Genomic DNA, 18,692 nt, shown 5'->3' on the forward strand with positions numbered 1-18,692 from the left:
AGATGTGACTTCATCAATATCTCAAAACTTGCAGATTTATTCAATTTGTTCCTTTCCCTCAGATTTCACCTCTGGCTCTCGTATGATGGGAACACTAACTAGAAGGACTAACGGTGGTTTGTGACCACAAACAGAAACATAAGCTCTGGTGTTTTGGATAGTAATCACTCAGCTTTCCACTCCCCACAACATAGCATGTCACGAAATCATAGCAACATGTGTCAAACCAAAATGGGAACGCGGGCAAGCTGGGATTATTTACTGTGACGTAGGACGAGATGAGCTGAGGACAAAGCAAGTGGCTGCTGTGGATCCAACAAATTCACCAATTGCATGATTGTTCTGTTTGTGTCTTTCAAAATCTGTAAATGAGCGAGTTTCCCAAATGTATTTTAGTGGTGCATGAATAACTTTGCAGGAATGTAAATCACAAAATATCTTACAAGTGTCATACAAGCTGCAAGCAATAGAAGCAAGGTGGTGAAGTGAGACGTAGGGCTGAGTGGCAGGACCTTTGATCCCAACGGTAAAAAGAGGCCTCATCCACACCACAAAGTGCCCTCACAGCGCAGGGAAAGGGCAGAGCGTCTTCGTTAAAGGCCCCCTGCTTGTAAAACGCTCAGAAATAGCATTGAGCATGGTGAATCTACAGCCATAAAAAACGCATAGGGTTTCTCCTGACATCACTGCAACGACAGAGTGGTCTCTGCTGGGCATCAACCCTGCAAGGTGATGAGTTTCATTCCCACTCAGAACATCCACAAAAAGATATAGACTAATGACATGATAAACGGAGGATTTCTAACATTTCATGTAGCTGACGCAAGTGTAAAATGATTAAATTGAACAGTTGCACAAGCTGTGTCACTTTGACATGAGCTACACTAACTGTGGTTCTGATAAACCTTTGCGACGTGTGTGACAGGTGCAAACTGGTTGTTACTTAAACCCCAACGTTCAGTTAGGGGTCACCCCGGACCCTCTTTAAACAGCTCCAAAATCACACTGAGTGTCGGCTGATTGTATCAAGTATCCGCTTTATACTCAAACGACACATTAGTTCTGTCTGGGTTTCAGAGTCCACGGCTGTAAATCATTGGAAAATACTATGGATGTTTATGCTATGCTCTGTATCTGTTATTGGCTTGATTGATTGTTGACTTTAAACCTCTAGATTCATTTCTAATCCACATGTGGTTGGTTCGAATACATCCACAATAATGAAATGTCATAATACATTTTCTGAGGAAAATCTTAAAATTCTGAATGAAAATGTAGACTTCTGATTTAAATCTCAGAGAGTTTTTTCTAAGAAAGAGATTAATTTAATTTTATCACACCTTGATTTCACTTCTGTATTTGTCTGTGACAGCTCTTATTGTATGCAGCACTTCCACTCCCAAACACCAAATAAACCTATTTAAATTTTTGTCAGTGGAGTTTTATAACAGTTTGCTAAAAAGAGATCTAGCAGTTAACAAAAAACACTCTTTAGGATGACACACTGTCGGTTTTTGTCCATGAATGACTTCTTGGCAAATAAAATGAATATAATATTTTTTTTCATACATAGCTTCTATAACACATAAAACATGAAATATTTCCTTATACAGAGTAAAATATTTGTTTCATCATCACAGAGTCGGATAGAGGCACTGCATTACTAGGTTGTTGTTTGTGTGGGGTGAATGTTTACTGCAGTGTGGACGCCTGATGCTAGCTTTAACTTACATCTAGTTCAGACATTCATGGTGACTTCTGTCAACTTGATTTCCCTGTGCATTTATTCAATCACATTTTTTCCAAACATCAAAGTACAGTAGCTGCTGACATAAAACATCTGAAGAGTAACTTAACCCTCATTTTGAGCACTGACAGATTCCAACATTTCTATAAAATTGACTGCTATGTAGTTTAGAGTCACATAAAACTGGCACAGACATCCTCATCAAGACATTAGCACTTCACGTTTGCATTAACAACCTCAGGCACCTCACGCCAGCCTCATTAATCATCAGCGAACGCAGGTGAGCTAAAACCAGCTGAGCTGAGCCACAGGCAGCTACAGGCTAATTCAGGCTTGCAGTCTATCCCTAACAGAGTTCCAAGTACATCTTTATAGTCCCAGGACAGGCCTGACTCACCGAGTCTTCCACCAGGAGGGAAATCTAATCCCACAAGTAGCCCGTGAATGTGCTGTGGAAAAATAAACCGCTCAGAGAGCATGCAGAGCCACAGTGAAAACAGCCATACTGTAAATACTTCCACTCAGTAGATGGACCACAGGATCATGGGGCCACACTGACAGTCCAAGTTATGGAGTGACACTCTCCAATGCTGCTTACCAGCACCATAAACTGGCTGGAATTGAATACCAAACTAACTTGCTTCTACATCCAATAATTTAGATGTCTTAATCAGGTCTACTTTAATCCCCAAGTCCAATAAAGGCATGAATTTCTCTTGGTGACGAGCATGCATGAACCGCCTCCAAAACCTCGCTGTGAAGACAGAGTCCAAAAAAAACTTACACTGAGCAATGCATCGTGCACTGCACCTCTTACAGCCAGAGTGTAAGCATCAATGGGAATCCCCACTCTCTCCCAGGTTCCTCCAGGACCCAACAAGGGTGCAGCGGGTCCTACCTGTGACCGCGGCTTCCCCTGCACACGCATGTGGAGGCAGACGAGCAGCAGAAGAGCCAGTCCTGACAGCATTCTCTCATGTGGCCACAGAAATGTTCGACCAGTCAGCGGCTGCTCCCGTCAGCCTCTTCCTTGCCTCTGCAGCTCCGAGAATGCCAAAAAATCCCTCTCACTACAGAGCTGATCTCTTCGAGCTCCCCTTGTAAACTGAGCTGGGGGAGGTGCAGCTAAGGGAGGTAGAGGGGTCTGGGGCTTTTTTAGAGGAGGGAGAGTGAGAGGTAGAAAATGAATAGGAGGGAGAGAGAGGCAGGAGGGAAAGGAGGCAGAGAGCAGAGTGTGGCAGCTACCGCTGACAGTAAATTGGAGCCCAGAGAGGAAGTTTGGGGGAATATTTTCAATGTGACAGAAAAAGTAAGAGAGGAAGGAAATTCTTGCAGAGCTGAAATGAATGTGTAAGCAAAACCACCATGGTTAAAATTGTGTGGAAATAATTGGCAGGTGGGTCTGCCATCTTTTGGGGATGCCAACAAGCTGGAATTACAGAATTACACACGTCTTAATACGACAACAACACAAACCAGAAAAACGGCAAATAATAAGGCACCGAGGTCTCATGATCATCCTGAAGTGGAAACAACCCCAAATGAACAACATATTGTTGTTGTTCATGCTTTCTCTCAAGATACAGAAACACCAACCCAAAAACAATCCCATTGCCCTCTATGAGCCCCCCAGTTACTTAATTACAAGCCACGTTGCAACACTGGAAGCACAACTGCTGCAGCCAAAAAGACCAGACTCATCATACGTATGGTTTTCCTATTGCACCACCATTGTTTCCACAACATTAAACCCTAATTCACCAGGATATACTGATGGAAGGAGTATCCTCTTCAGCCTCATACCTGACATTTGCTTTTTTCATAAAATTATATGGGCAGACCGAGCACATCGGGGACATTGTGGCTGGACCTGTTTCACAGGAGACTTCTGCAAGCAAGGGGCCTGGAGTAAGTATGAGATAATTGAAAACTTTCCTGTTTTGAAGTGGTGCACTGAGACCACAACAGGCTGCTGCTAAGTGTACTGTGTGCACTGAAAGGCTGCGTCTCAGATGGCCAAGCACCAGGGCACACATGGTGGGAACACAATGGAGAGGGGAGGGAGGCAGACAGACAGATGGACCGACAGGATAACTCAATATAAAAGTAGAGAGAAGGAAGGAACTGCTAAAATACTAATGAGATTTAATGAGAACACTGTATGTTTTAGTATACACTAGATAGCCTGTATACCTTACTGAATGGCATTTACTTTGAGTTATTAAAGAGCATGGAAGCTTGCTGCGATGGTTTACCTCACAGTGAAATAGATTTCATATCAAGTTGGTCGTAAATTTGGGCCAATAGGGCTGAAGAATCTGACCAAAAATATGTAATGAACATTCTTCTATCAAATATTACAACTGCTATTTAAATCCTGATTTCTACAAACTAAACTCCTGGCATTAAGACAGATGTCCTTGTACCAAGCACAACAACAAACTGATCTGGTTCCAACATTAAAGCAATACAATACAAGACACACAATTATGCAGTCGCTTTCTGTCAAACACCTGCAAGGTTTCTTTTATTAAATAAAAGTCCTGGAAGTATATTAGTTTGGTTTTTAATTGGAAACATTTTCCTCACATTTAATAAGATATTACATAAGTACTATTCTTCACATGCCTAATAATGGGCTATTCAAATACAATCATGATTTGACTATTTGAATTTTATATAGTTTAGTCATGGATTTGTTAATAAGTTATTAACTACGGCTGAATAATTTGCTGGTGATGGTTGTTATGTAAGATAGAATTCAAACTGGGATTCTGATGGAAAATCGCACACATTGCGATTAATTGTTCAGGTCTAAGTGGCAGTGGATGACAATCACAAGAACAAGAACACGCTGTATTTACACGTGCATGCAAAATTAAACCAGTACAGTCCTTTAGGGGGATGCAAATTTTCAACGTTTTAAAGACCAGTTCACAGCCATCTTTCCCCATTAACACGTACAGCCACGATGAAGGCTGGGACTTCAGATTTATGTGTGCACTCACACACGTAACACGTCAGCTCAACAGATTGCCAAATATTTGCTTGGTAATGATATGCATGTTGGCACAACGCTTTATAAATCACACTCTGCCACCTTTCCTAATATTCTGCAAAGCTGTTTCACAGAGCAAGCAGAGGCACTGAGTGCAAGGAAGAGTAGCAAGAAACAAATATGTCCACACCTGCAACTGCTTTGGCTTATGTTGGAACAGTGTCAGCTGAGACACATACAGGCTCACACACACACACACACACAAATACCTATCTGGTGTAGTTCATCCTGCCAGTAGTGTGTCTTTCTCAAAACAAAACAGTAGTACATTGAAATTGTGAATGGATCACTGCATCAGCTTTGTTTTCACAGTTGAAACCCTAATCCTCCTTCCCCCATCACCTCACACATACACATACACACAGTGACTCCATGAAGCAGCAGGTACACTATGCACAGTAAGCCGCTAAGCGACAACAATCCTTTCAGTCAACACAGCACAGCTGCAGACGTGCAGGAGGGGAATGGCTCTTTTCAGCAGCCCATCCGTCGCGATGAAGCTACAGACATCGTCTCCTGCTCCCCCGATCTGCCTCCGATCTGGACGGATCTCATTATGGAGGCATAGCGCCCAGAGGTCGGGCGGGGCCAGACTGAGTCTCCAGTACACCCCGGGGTCTTTGTTTCCTTCAACAAGTGGGTCAGCCCTGAAGCAACCTTGGCTCCAGGCGCCTGATTCCTCCAGTCTCCCAACCCACACACGTCAGAGTCATGCTCTCCAGCAGGTGGGCTCGACATTACTGTACACTGTCAGCGTCCGACAGACACACACTCACACAATAGCCGTATTCAGCTCCTGTTCTTATTCGCTGTCACGTTTCCAGCCTGTCTTGGCATTTCGCTGTTTGGAGGAAGTTTAAATCCAAAGCTCATTAGCAGAACCATGACTGCAGACATTTTTAACAGGTGTAGCTTCAGAGGGAAACACTCTACCTGGCAGCTGTAATGCCTCTATCATTAACCTACCGTAATGTGCTTCATACATGCTCACACTAAAGGATGAGGAAACAGGTTGCATTCTTTTACATGTCAGCAGTCATAGTAACAATCTCTGACAAATCTCTATTAATTTTCAATCATATTCCAACATCTCCATTCTTTGTATTCTTCAAAACAGTCTACCCTTTAAATCTGTTAACTGGAGCAGCAAAAGTTAAGAAAAGCCACAGAGTAGGAACAGAAAACGCATGATTTTTGTGCATCTGGGATACATATTAGTCAGCAAGGCAAGGCATGTAGGTCCCATGATTGTTTCCTTTGAGCAATGTATTTGACTGAAAAAGGCAGGAGTGGATGGAGGAAGGCGGGTTAATGAATAAAGCAGGTCGAGAGGGGATTTGTTCCGGGAGGGGCAAGGTGTGGCTGAAGGAAGCTGCTGTTTCTACCCTCTATCGAAAAAGCAGTTGATGGTGGATGACACCACTGCAGAGGAGGAACGCTGTGGTTACTGTGCATCAGCGGTTGGTCAATGGCTGTGGGTGATGCAAGACAGCCTGATTGGTTTGTGACAAGGGAAGTAGTGCAAAGCATCATATCTAGAAGACTGAATTACAAAGGAGACAGAGAGAGAAAATCTACGAGATTTAACATTAGAAATGTTCAATAAATGAAACAGCTTTCAATCTAAATCACAATGATAGATGCAATGCTTGGAATATGTTTTCTACATATTAGGATAAAGGCTTAAAATTCACTTTTTCCCAGATGAATCATAGACACAAGCTCTGGCCTGTGGACGCTCCAAGTCAATAATCTAATCTCCTCAGCAAGAAGCTTTTGTGAAGCACAAAACTGTGACTGACTGACAAGACGTTGAACAAACAGACCAGATAAGTTCCGTGTTAACTCATTTATTTCTGTGTTTAATGTCCTTATGCACCTGCTGGAGGCCTTTTGTGGAGACAGTTGTTAGACGCCACCAGATAAGAGTCTGATTTACAATGAGGTTTGACCCTGAGCAGCAGGGAGCCTTCAGCGCAGACACGGCCTCTTAGTAACAGATTTACACATTTTCAAGCACACGCATGAAAGAAACGCACATTTAGAAACAGGATCAAGACTGTCCACACAAACACAGATATCGTCTCATATAATATTATCACCTACAATTACAATCACACATGCAAGTGCAACCTCCACTCACACCTACATTTCTTATCTAATTCTCAAATGACCCCAAATTCCCGGCGCCCAGCGAGCGCTGACCACACATTGAGAGCTCCAGGTCTCTGACATTCCAAACAAACCGATGAGGCATAAAATGTGCTCAACTGTCTCTTCATTGACAGCCACCCAGATAGCAGCCAATCACTGTCAACAGCCGTCTGTCTGAGGAAGACCTGTGTGACCGCTGAGTGCTAAAAATACAACCTCGCATCCGTATAGTATACCCTCGTAAATCTGTTTCTGGGTACGAACGCTGGGATTCACTGCTCTCTGTCCTTGAACTGCAGAGCTCGAACCCGCTGTGTGCCGGCCACCTCGCTCGCCACACATCAGTTGTCCCCCAACTCACCGTCATCCATCCAGCTTATCTATCTGTCTATCTATCATCTGCCCACCTGCTCTGCCTCCACACATAAACACACAGCAGATACAGCAGAACAAAATGCAAATGATTACAAATATTCAGTCTATTAAAAAGTCTTCCACACCAAAGTCTACCTTACTTATCTGCACATACTCTAGTGAAGGTCTGTGAAGGTCATTTACACTAAAAACGAGGGAAAAAAGGAAATGTGTGGGGATCTGATGGTGCAAACACTTTATATCTGCTGACACCAGTACCTGAAGGTGCTGGCCCAGCTGTTGTTGTGCTGAACAGCCAAAATACGATCAGGAAATGGAAGTTCAACACAGAGCTGAGCACTGGCTGTCTCTTACTCTTCCTATAGTCCTCAATAGTCCTGTGTGGTACTGTACTAATGCAATGTACCAAAAAAGCCTTAAAGCTGTCCCTCATGTAAACATTCATTTAAACTAGTTCACACATTTTTTATATAAGCTAACAGGACTTATAGTGAAGCGAGGCACGACTGAGGAGAACCTCATAACATAAAACTAACAGATCAAATGAAAAGACAGGATATGAACAGAGGAACCACCAGTGTGTTGTAAACACATTAAATGGAGATCCCATCAAATGCAGACACTTTGCTTTTTCACAGCTTGAAAGAGGCCCCGCTCACAAAGTTAAGCACTCCCCTGTCTCCTGAAGAAAGACTTTATGAGCTGTAGCAGAGCCCAGCAGAGGTGTGACAGTGCAGAACAGGAGTGTGACCACGAAACCCAGAGCTCTCAAGCCTACTGGAGTTGCACAGCAAGAGCCAGCGTGGGCCAGTGAGAGCCAGTAGGAGGGTGCAGGAGGGCTCATCAGGATCCAGGAAGTCTAGGCCAAACCAAGACATCAATCTGTCATCTCCTTCACATCTTAACTCCTCAGCCACCATTTGTCTTAACTCTCTTCCAACTGGAATTCTCATATTCAAGCCCTCTTGACAGCGACAAGTGCCGCAACAAGTGTCATTAAGCAGGATACAGTATCTCTACTAGCTCCAGGACCGCTTCTGCAGCTGAACCTGATCCGAGGCTCCCCGAGCAGATGGAGCGAAACAGTGTCTCTATTCCAGCATTAACTCAGCATTACATACAAATCTAGATTTCTGTTGATTCATAATTTGTTTTCTTTACATTACAGACACTTAAGACATCTAGACATTTACAGACTATCATAAAACTTCATTTTAAAATGCACACTGGTTGAACCACTGTTGCACTTGCACTCCAAGAGGCATCTCTTGCACTTGCAAGTGTTTCTAAAACTAACTGCAGAAAGTTCTGCCGTGCAACATTTGTGGACAATCTGTCCACAATCTGTCATTTAAATCTTCTACAGCCATGCCAGCATCTCTGTGAGGGTGTGTTTAGGCACAGCAGTGCATTGGGCTCAATGCTTTTTAGGAGGTATAATGTTTACCATGTTCTTGATGATCTTGCTTAGATGAAAGGTCAGCAGACTGAGATCAGAAGTACTAATTGCAAAGACAGAATTTCAGCACTTCAGTCAATGCCCATCATAATTGTTACTGCATAGGTCCAATAACTGAAGACAGACATGAATCCAGCTGGTTATGGCGGGCAACACCCTGTGAGCGTGCAGCTGGGGCCTGCTGTGACAAAGATGGGACGGAGGTATCTCCAGCAGTCTTCTGCAGGCAGGCTGTATATCAGAGCACTCATCCCCCTTTTAACAAGTCTGCCTGTCCACCTCAGAGGGGAATGCAGAAAACAGATGCAGCTGTCAGAGGAGAGAAGTGAGGAGTGGCCTCGGATGTTGCCTGATAAGTCTGGGCCTGTGCTCTGTGTGCTGGGAAACACGCCAGTCAGAGAGGAAGACTGTGGCTGCGACCTCGACTCCGCGCCGGGTCAGACGTAGCCTCATTCTATGTGTCATCTTTATTAAGAGAGAGCCACACGTCGAAAGCCATGAAATCTGTCAATCCACTGTTGCACTGCTAATCAGCAAGCATCAACGCTTCATTTTAGTCATATATCATCCACATGTACCCCATTTCAGCTTCCATGACTGCTTTTCCTGTTGTTTTATCATCGTCCCCCACCTAACCGTGAGGGTCAGCAGGAAGTCGTGCAAACTCACTGCTGGGTCGCAAATAGTGCATGCTAGATAGATTTTTACCCTCAGCTGGGCCCTCCGCCGCCAGCAGAGAAGTGTGTGGTCAGTGATCGCCCTTTAAAAATACACACACCCTTCTCAAATGCCCTTGCTTGGTATAAAGAGAGAGAAGTCGCAGCTGAATGGAATTCCCACCATAAAGGGATCTTTCTTTCACTGTTCATCTGAAATGAGTAACCACATTCAAGGGAGTTTCGGTGCCTCAGAGCTGGCTTTTTCCGAAGTGTTCGAACGCGCATGTGAGTCATAAGAAATGTTCAGCATTTCCACTTTAAAGGACAAACAGTGATCCTAAAGAAACTGATCAAAGGATGTCAGTAAATCAAACATACAGTAGTCCTGTCATTTCACTAAAATGACTTCTTAGTTTATATGCAACACATGGCAAAATGTAGTACAAAAACAATAATAATACAAAAATGTGGATGTTCTAATAATGAAAGCAAAGCATCTGAAACTCCATCAGTCACTTTTTTTACTCACGCAAGCAGCATGACCTATGTTTGATCGATCTGTCTACCAAATATTTTTGTTTGTTCAGATGGCCACTCTGTCAGATAAGGTGATTATACAGTCATCAGTTCTTGTGTTACTTGGCCGGGAGACATGACTACACAGAATAAAATGATCAACTGAGCCGCTGGATGCAGGTCAGCTGGGTCTGCCTATTATCGGGCTGATATCATGTAAGCTGAGCCTAATATTAGTCTTGTTAGCATCTTGTTAGCATTGATTGTTAAGGATCTAACTTCTAGAATAGGCTGTGAAGATACTATGAAATCAATCATCAAATCATCACTGCAGAGTTTCTAGACCTGTGAAAACCCTAACAGAAACAAAAGTGACAAAAACAGCCTCTTGTTCATTTCATGTGGATAAAAAGCCAATGCACTTACTGCGCATCCAAACCCATTTATGTCACCAGTTGTGTGCTGAGCCACCCAATCAAGAGTGCAGTGCTACTCAGCAGTTTGAAGCAGCTCCTTGGAGCCATGTGAGACAGGACAAATCATGCACGAAGGCAACGTCCCAGCAGCACACACTGTTTGGCTTGCCTACACTGTCTTATATTCAGGATGTAGACTGTCTGTGAGTAAGCACAGGCACTAAAACGGAATGAAAAACATTGACAGGCCATTTAAATCTGTGTGGGCCAGATGTACATCAACATGGAAAAAACAGCCAGTAACCTTGAAATCTGCCATGGTCTTTTACTGTACTCTCCAGGCCTTTGGATGGATAACAGCACCGAGACCTTTGTTGTGGGCTCGTCAAACTGCTAGCAACCACATCACCGAACCCCCGCTCCATTCCATCTCAGACAGTTCAGGACAAGCACTGAGATGCCGATGCAGCAGACAATTAGGGCTGGGCAACAACCCAGACAGTGAGATGAGGAGGAAATCACACCAGCCCTCTGTCAAACAAAAGCTGAAGCACTGCTGAAGTCCAAAGCTATTGGGAACAAACCTTAAACGACCTTGATTTGCCTCATTAGTTTTGGTTGTAAAACTTGATAGACATGAGTCTAGGACAATTTAAGGGTGTCAATGGGTCACATTCAGAAATATGAGATCGAGACCTGCACCAAGGGGCCAAAGGCCAGACGGGCAGAGCTGGGTTGTTACTCATGCAGCGTGAAACGTGTCAGAGGGGGTTTTCAGGGACCACACAATCTGTGGGCTGTGTGGCAGGAGGCCGTGTTCAGCAGCAGTGCATCGCCACAACAGGCACACGACCTCTCTGGCTTCACTCGTATGGAAAGCTAAAATAATAACAGAATTGGGTCACATTTCCCTCTAAAACGTGAGTACCATTTTGAATTAATATCTCATTATCATGATTAAGTATCTAAAAATCGGTTCACTGCCACAACCAGCAGCAGAGAACCGCATTGGGACCAGTGTGAAAGCCAAAAACTAAAATCACCTCCAGCCACTACTGCAAAGTAAAATAACTCAGAGGAATCTGTCAGCTGCTGTATTGTATTATTGGCTTTAATGTAGGTTCAACCTCAGCTCATGACATTGTTCCTTTTCTGTCGAACTCAATCACCTCTGTCATTTTCCCAGAGTCACTCATAAAGTAGAAACACCATAAAAAGGCAGGTAATGTGACAAAGAGACCAGCGAAAGCTGTACTTTTAAAAAGCAGAGCTGTACAGGAAGGCGTTACTATAACAACTTCACAAACACGGATCAAACGACATGACATGATGCTCCATCAAGCTGTTTCATACATCCAAACACATGGACCCTGCCTTCTGCAGCAGCCACAAGCTAACTGCTTGTAATAATGATGATGATGTAATAACATGTCAGAGGGTAATACAATGTCTCTCTCTCTCTCTCTCTTCATGTGTAAAATGGGAAAACCCGAAATATGGAACGATATTGATATAAAATATTACCAGATAATTTCCATCTGCCTGACTGGTTAAATGAGGGCCTTTTTTGGATCATTATGAGTTATTAAATATGAATACAGTAGTCAGAACTATGTGCAGTGTAGTCTGTAGTCTCCAGCTGGCTCAGTGATGTTAATACTTTGGTCTAGCAGTGACAAAAATGCTGGCATTAAAATGCTAACATGTTCCCAATGAAATAGTAACATGCTGATATTTAGCAGGTAATATTTACCAAGCTGACCATTTAAGTTTAGCCTGTTAGCACGCTAACCTTTGCTCATTAGCACTCAAGACAAGATACAGCTGAGGCGGATGAAATGTCATTTGCTTTGCAGGTGTTTGGTCAGAAACCAAAGAATTGGACAAACTGGTATTTTGGGCTGCTGGTGGCGCTAGAGAAGAAGCTACACCTCTTCTGAAACTGTTACGTAAAAAAATCTCATGACACCGGTAATGTATCACTCGTTACAGTGTTTTGACACGTTTTGAGGTATCATGTTAGGTCAAGCAGAGTGCACCAAACCAGCTGACCGTCAGCTGATCCAAACAGGCACCAATGATGAGTGACACTTCAAACAATCTGCTGGAGCTGCCAACTCCTCATTCTTCCCTGGGGTTCCTTCCTGCTCCATGCTGCTGATGAATAGCTATGTGCACTCCCTCTACCAGGGAGTTGTGGTCTTTAATCAATATGCTTGCAGTGACATCTCTTGCTCTATGTGCGGTGTATAGTCCATATGTTTTGGTATGTACCTGCTGGGAGCTCTTACCCCTGGAGGGGAGAGCAGAACAAGTTTAGCAATTCCCACAATAATGTTTAATTTAAATGACGAGAGCGATTCTGATATAAATTCAATTATCCAGATGTTTTTGCATTATCTCTAAGCTTGTAGCTGCTTGAAGGGGGGGTCTCCTGTTCAAATGACTGGACCAGCTGAGAAAATCTCACTGGGGGAAGTGATTAGAAAACTTTGCTCCTCCCTGAAAAACTGCTGATGAGTTTTGATCCTCAAATACTCAACCAGCAAAATCTAAGGCAGGAAATAACACTTGCAGATCAACCCTTTTTGTACGATTCTCATTACTAACAATCTTTTTTCTACAACGAATAATAATTCAGTCCGACCCACGTGAGGGATCGCCATGTCGTGTGTGTTAACAATGGAAATGTGATCAAGGCAAAAATGAGAGATCAGAGGGCTTTCTATCTTGATTAAATCTTAATGTAGCAAAGATTGCCGCTGGATTATAGCGCATGGGAAATACACGGGGTTAACGGAGCGAGGTCATCATGACCAACTGGAAATGAGCTCTTTCTCCAACATATTTCTTTGAGTTAAACCCTGATCAAAAGAATGATAAAGTGAATCCAGCACACAAGCAGGCCCACACAGCGACTTCTGTCTCTCCAACTCTGAGCTCGCAGGTGTGTTTTCATGGCGTGTATTAAATACAGGGTCAGGAGTACAAATATGTCCTACATCGAGATCCCAGATCTCCTGCTTTGGCCCATGGGGGTAAAAACTTCCTCCTGACCTCCACTTCACTCCTCCACATCATGTGCAAAGAGCTCTCATGCTGATGCTGTGCTGCCCTCTGCTGGTCACCATCATCACTGCATCAGAACTGCTGCCCGAGGTGAGTACAATTTTGATCAAGACATCAATTAGTCCAGTTCTTATACACCTTTTATAAGAAAGTGACTAAGTTTATAGAGATCCTCACATTGTCTGGGTTAGATGTACACTTTTGGGCTGGATTATTGTTAGGGGATGGTGGAGATATATCAAGTAGAAGAATTACTCAATGACAAACCACATTCCAAGGCTGCAGCATGGGATATCCAAATAAAGTGTTGACCAAAATATTTAAACCACCTGCTCATTCATGATGATGTTAAAATAAGGGTTCTACAATTGATTTCTGCAATTTAGCCTCCATTTAATATAACCTTAGCAGTCAGGAGCAGTAAACTTCTAAGATCTGTACACATTCTTCATGTTCTCTTCTTATAATTGGTTGGTAGATATGAAAACAGGAAGGGAGCAGGGATCCAACAACAATGTCGACTAATTATTTTCAAGCATATATATTCACAAACACCATAGATCTGGCAGAAATGGGGAAAGTCATAGGGTAAAGGAGGCGAAATAGACTAAAAGATTGCTTTATTCACAACTGAATAAAGCTCTAGAGTGACGGGGCCTTGGCAGCTTACAGCCTCGAGGAAGCTGTGTACTGGCCAAGAGTCAAACAGCATGACTGAGCTGAAAAAGCCTACCGTACACTTTCCCGCCACACAGAGAGAAGTGTCATTCTTGCCACACGGCGTCCCGTCGATCACCCGGTCCGACTGTCGCACGTAGAACCTGAACCCTATGGCCCGGCAGTTGAGTTCACAATGCTGATCCCCAGGTACTGAGAGGAGATTAAGGCAGTTGTGAGAAACATCCGAGAAATTTCAGTGGCATATCAGCATCACAGTGCACAGTGATGAGACAGAAAAACAGCAAGCAGTGCATAAAAGACAATAACAGACCTATGAAGCTCTATACTTTACATATTAACATTAGATTCAATTCGCACTCAAAGATTGTGTGAGATATAAGGAATAGATCTGTAGAGCACATGAAAGCACATTCAACGGATGAGAACTGTAAATATATATTAAGTCCTGTTCGGTATTTTAAAAATATTTAAGTAGAGGCCAGTGAAAAATCCCATGATACAGCGCTCAGGGCAACATTATGTCACCATGTCACTAATACAAACAATACGCAGCTCTCCTATCCAACCTTGGGGCTGGATTCTGTCATCTGATTTCTGTCTCAAAAGCTAAACTTTGTTTGAAACCAGCTCTTTGATTTCAACAAAAGATTCCCTGTTTCATTGGATCACAAAAATCAGCAGTGAGAGACGGCAAAGGATCCTGATTCCTGTTCTCGACATTGTGCTCAGGTGCTTAATCAATTAGATATACAGCGCAATAAGCCCAGCAGCAAGGTATTTCTTAAACAGATGTACAAGAGTACGCTTAAGCACTGTTCAAGATGGGTGTCAAATAATCCAGACTCCACCTCATACATTTACCTGAAGTTATTTAATTTTTACATCTGCACCAGCCTTCAGTCAAGGCTGCAGCGCCCAGACGAGATGTGGAAATGCACATCTGTTTGACAGGATATTCATTTGGAGACTGTTATTTCCATTAGTGTTCTCAGAGAAATGACATTGCGGGAGGTGTTTTGACTGTTGCCTGGATACCTCAGGTGAGTGAGGTCAGAGAGTTTGTATGAATGAACATGTATCAGTGAGCCTGCAGACAGGTGACATACTGCAGCGCTTCCATCACAGCACACCTTTGTTCGTACAGGTCAGAGGTCAGGCAGCTGAAGATGTAACAGAGCAGAGACTTGATTTATTGTGAAAATACTCTGTGTTAAGACTGTGAAGAGCACTTTTCATATTATATCTGTCACTTGTTCAACACATTTTTATAAACAGACTGACAAAAAAGTCTTTTTGTGTGCTTGTTCTAACTGCCTTATCTTTCTTTTGAGCCGCTTTTATACTCATGCTTGATGGATGTAGGATGGCCTGTTGTTGGTCGGTCAGTCTAACACTCCTCCATGTCAAGAGATTTATACATTCATGGTGCTCAGAGGGTGAAGCCTGCTGACCTTTGTGATCCCCGCAGTGAAATGTCTAATGGATTACCATGAAAACTGGTACACACATTGACACCAACATCAGAATGAATTGTATGGCTAATAACTTTGGTGACTATAACCATCATCAGGTCAACATGTAAATTCATCCCGAGCTTCTTTAAATACAGCAAAACTGCTGATTCCCATTAGCCTCAGCTAACAGGCAACCTTTTTCTTCTTACTATTTGCACTGTGAGCTTGATAATAGACAGACAGACAGACAGACAGATAGGTAGACAGAATTGTTTTTTTCTATTCACAGCTAGTACACTGATGCTAGCATTCAACACTAGTTCAAAGCAAAGCTGTGGCTAAGTACAAGCCTTGCATAGCTGTAGATTAGCCTTATTTTTGATGTACAGATGGTTTTCATTACTGTGCTACTGTTTCCCACTTTAGTACATTTTTATATAAATATTTATTTTTTACCCACGCATGCACACACTTCACATACATAAATACGCAGGTCTGCATACAGCCTACCCTCATTGAAAGGCTCCCACTCGTACAGTCTGCCCATGAAAGGTCGGCTGTTGTATGAAGAACACTGAACAGCCCTGATGTGTCTGCTGGATGGAGGACAGGCCTGAGGATGGACCAGACACACACACACACACATACATTTATTTTCCACAAAGACCCAGAGTTCAGCAGGTAACTCCTTTAGCGAGCTCACATTTCTCATTGTCACGCTCCGTAGAAATTGATTGACTGCTGCATTCAGTCCTCTCTGTTTTAACCCTCTGCTTGGAGCTCATGCTTTCTTGCCAAAAGTAGTTAGATTCTGGTATTTATGAAGGCTCGCCAGTGAAACTCAGCTTCTCTGACACCTCTCCATATCTCCTTTGTCTAAACAAGTCCCTGGTCTGCTTTACCTCGCTCGAATGTCATCACACACCAGAGACAATATACAGAACCAGACACTGTTTGAATTTATTTTAATGCACAGGATGGATTCCATAACCTTGGATCAGATAAGCAAAGCCACCATTGTGCATTACGGCTGGGGTGAACTGGTAAGGCTTCCTAAACCAACAGCTTGACCAATACCTTTCTACTACAGTTGAAATATTTAGTGTGTTAGATAGCTTTAAATTCTAACAAAGGTTTTGCTCCAAGATAACGCAACAAATCTTTAAGTGTGCTATTTGCTGCTTCCAGATGAGTTTAAGAATGAAGGGCCGCGTCACCTTGTGCAACGGTATGACTCATTACTTAACAGAGGAGTAATGGAGCAGATCCACTGGAGGCAAGCAAATCGTCTCCATCACACACAATTTATGCGAAAATTGTGCTAATAATTGTGCAATATTTGCATCTCTAATCATGTAGGCCTGTGACAGTGAGATGGTCTCCTCCTCCACAGACCTGCTACTCTCCTATAACAGTCGTTAGTAAGTGCTCGAACTAGTTTGAAGAGGTGGCTGATCACGTTGTCATGTAACATTCACAGACTAGTCTGAAAATGCAATAATCTAACTGAAAGTGATTCTTGAGTTGATTTCAGATTCAAATCTTGTGGCTAAAACTGAGCCCGCGAGATGTGAGCTGCAGCAGAAAGGAAACGTCTACAGAAAGGTATAATGATCTCTTGCTCTAACAATTAGTTTTATGGAATAAAATAAAAAATCAGAACAATCAGTAAAATCAGCAATGTTATTCATCCAATAACTGCTCGTGCCTAGCGGTAATGCTAAGAAGAAGAAGAAGAAGAAGGTGCAGATTTGCTCACATTACTGTTGCACGTCCTGTAGTGAGCATGCTCCCCTGTGCAGAAGGAAGTAGGCAGGGGGTTGTAGGGTCTGTCTTGGTGCTGCTGGGGTCCATATGTCTGGCTGCCTGACTGTGCTTCCTGCTGGACCTGAGCCTGGTTATCCAAACCAGGCTGGTAGAGGGGGGCCCAGACTTGGTTATTTTGGGGCTGCTGCGCCCTGGGCTGCATGTAGGGTCTGCTGTAGCGAGGGAGGTTATTGGGGGGGTCGAGGTTGTTTGACCTGTGGCCGCCGTGGCCTCTTGTGTTGGGGCGGTGGGCATCAGCCGCAGCAGAGCGTCTCTGTCTGTGGGGACGAGCCGTCCCAGAGCTTTGACCTGTATCCGTCTGCAATGGAGCAACATAAGGAGCTCTCCCGTAGCCGTACCTCCCCGGGATGATGTGAGTGACCCTCCTGAAGACAAAGACATCAGTTTAACCAATGACTGTGTTCTAGTTATCACCTCCCAGCATAGGACTGAATGCAGTTACCTATCGTCTGTCTAACTACAGAAACATTGTCTACTAACTCTCCTTAAACCAACAAGAGATTCTAACAGAGGCCACCAACCTTAATTAGGGATGTTTTCGCTAAATGTCCTTTACTGAGGAAACTATTATGGCCCGTCATCAGGACTACAACTTTTGAGAAGTGTCCAGATCCCAGTAGCAGAATTCTGAGGGCTTTTGTCGCTATTTGGCTCTTTAGTCTCCAACTCAAACAACCCCCCCATTACTCAGCTGTCAGTGCTATTTGTTTAAAGGCAAGCACAACAGGAAGGAGGTCACAAAGCTGCCAAGCACAAGCCGAGCCTTTGACTCCATCCATAAAAGACTAGCTTTCCGCTGAAGGGCAGTCAGATGGCCCACAGCGATGGCTCCAAAGAGTCACTTTTAGACCAGGCTGCTCAGCATGCAGCACAGCCGCACCGCTCTTTAAGGACTTGTAGATCTCGACAAAGGCAAGAGCTGCAATTCTGAAAAAAGTTCCTCACTGACCATCATGTCTTTTTTCAGAGTATTTCTTTAGGGATTGAAATGTAATGAATAATTATGGATTATTAAGAAATACATAGTAAAGAATGATCACAAACTTTTTTGCATGTATTTGCAGAACATGTTGTGTTGGAAGCTACAGACGGGTGACAAATTAAAGGAAAAACCTGTTGATACATACTATACATTCCTAAATCTAAATCTCCATGTCTGGAACTCAGCTGATCAAAAAGATCATTTTTCCTAAAGACTTTGCCTCGTTTAGTGGTGATGGTGATGGTGGAGAGCTATCTAAACCATAGCTCCAAAATATCCCGTGGCTGTTTCACAG

General features: G+C 43.3%; 1 protein-coding gene across 1 annotated transcript in view; it reads right to left on the minus strand.

Moving 5' to 3' along the window:
• Positions 1 to 18,692, minus strand: part of LOC121608333 (thrombospondin type-1 domain-containing protein 4-like) — a 35,687-nt gene that overhangs the window by 14,905 nt on the left and 2,090 nt on the right. The window contains exons 4-6 of the mRNA XM_041939586.1: positions 17,348 to 17,780; positions 16,099 to 16,201; positions 14,187 to 14,323 (exon numbers count right to left, since the gene is read on the minus strand). Of these exons, the coding sequence (XP_041795520.1) occupies positions 14,187 to 14,323; positions 16,099 to 16,201; positions 17,348 to 17,780 (673 nt within the window). The remainder of the gene's footprint in view (positions 1 to 14,186; positions 14,324 to 16,098; positions 16,202 to 17,347; positions 17,781 to 18,692) is intronic.

Source organism: Chelmon rostratus, chromosome 1, assembly GCF_017976325.1.
Source record: "Chelmon rostratus isolate fCheRos1 chromosome 1, fCheRos1.pri, whole genome shotgun sequence".
Taxonomy (NCBI): domain Eukaryota; kingdom Metazoa; phylum Chordata; class Actinopteri; order Chaetodontiformes; family Chaetodontidae; genus Chelmon; species Chelmon rostratus.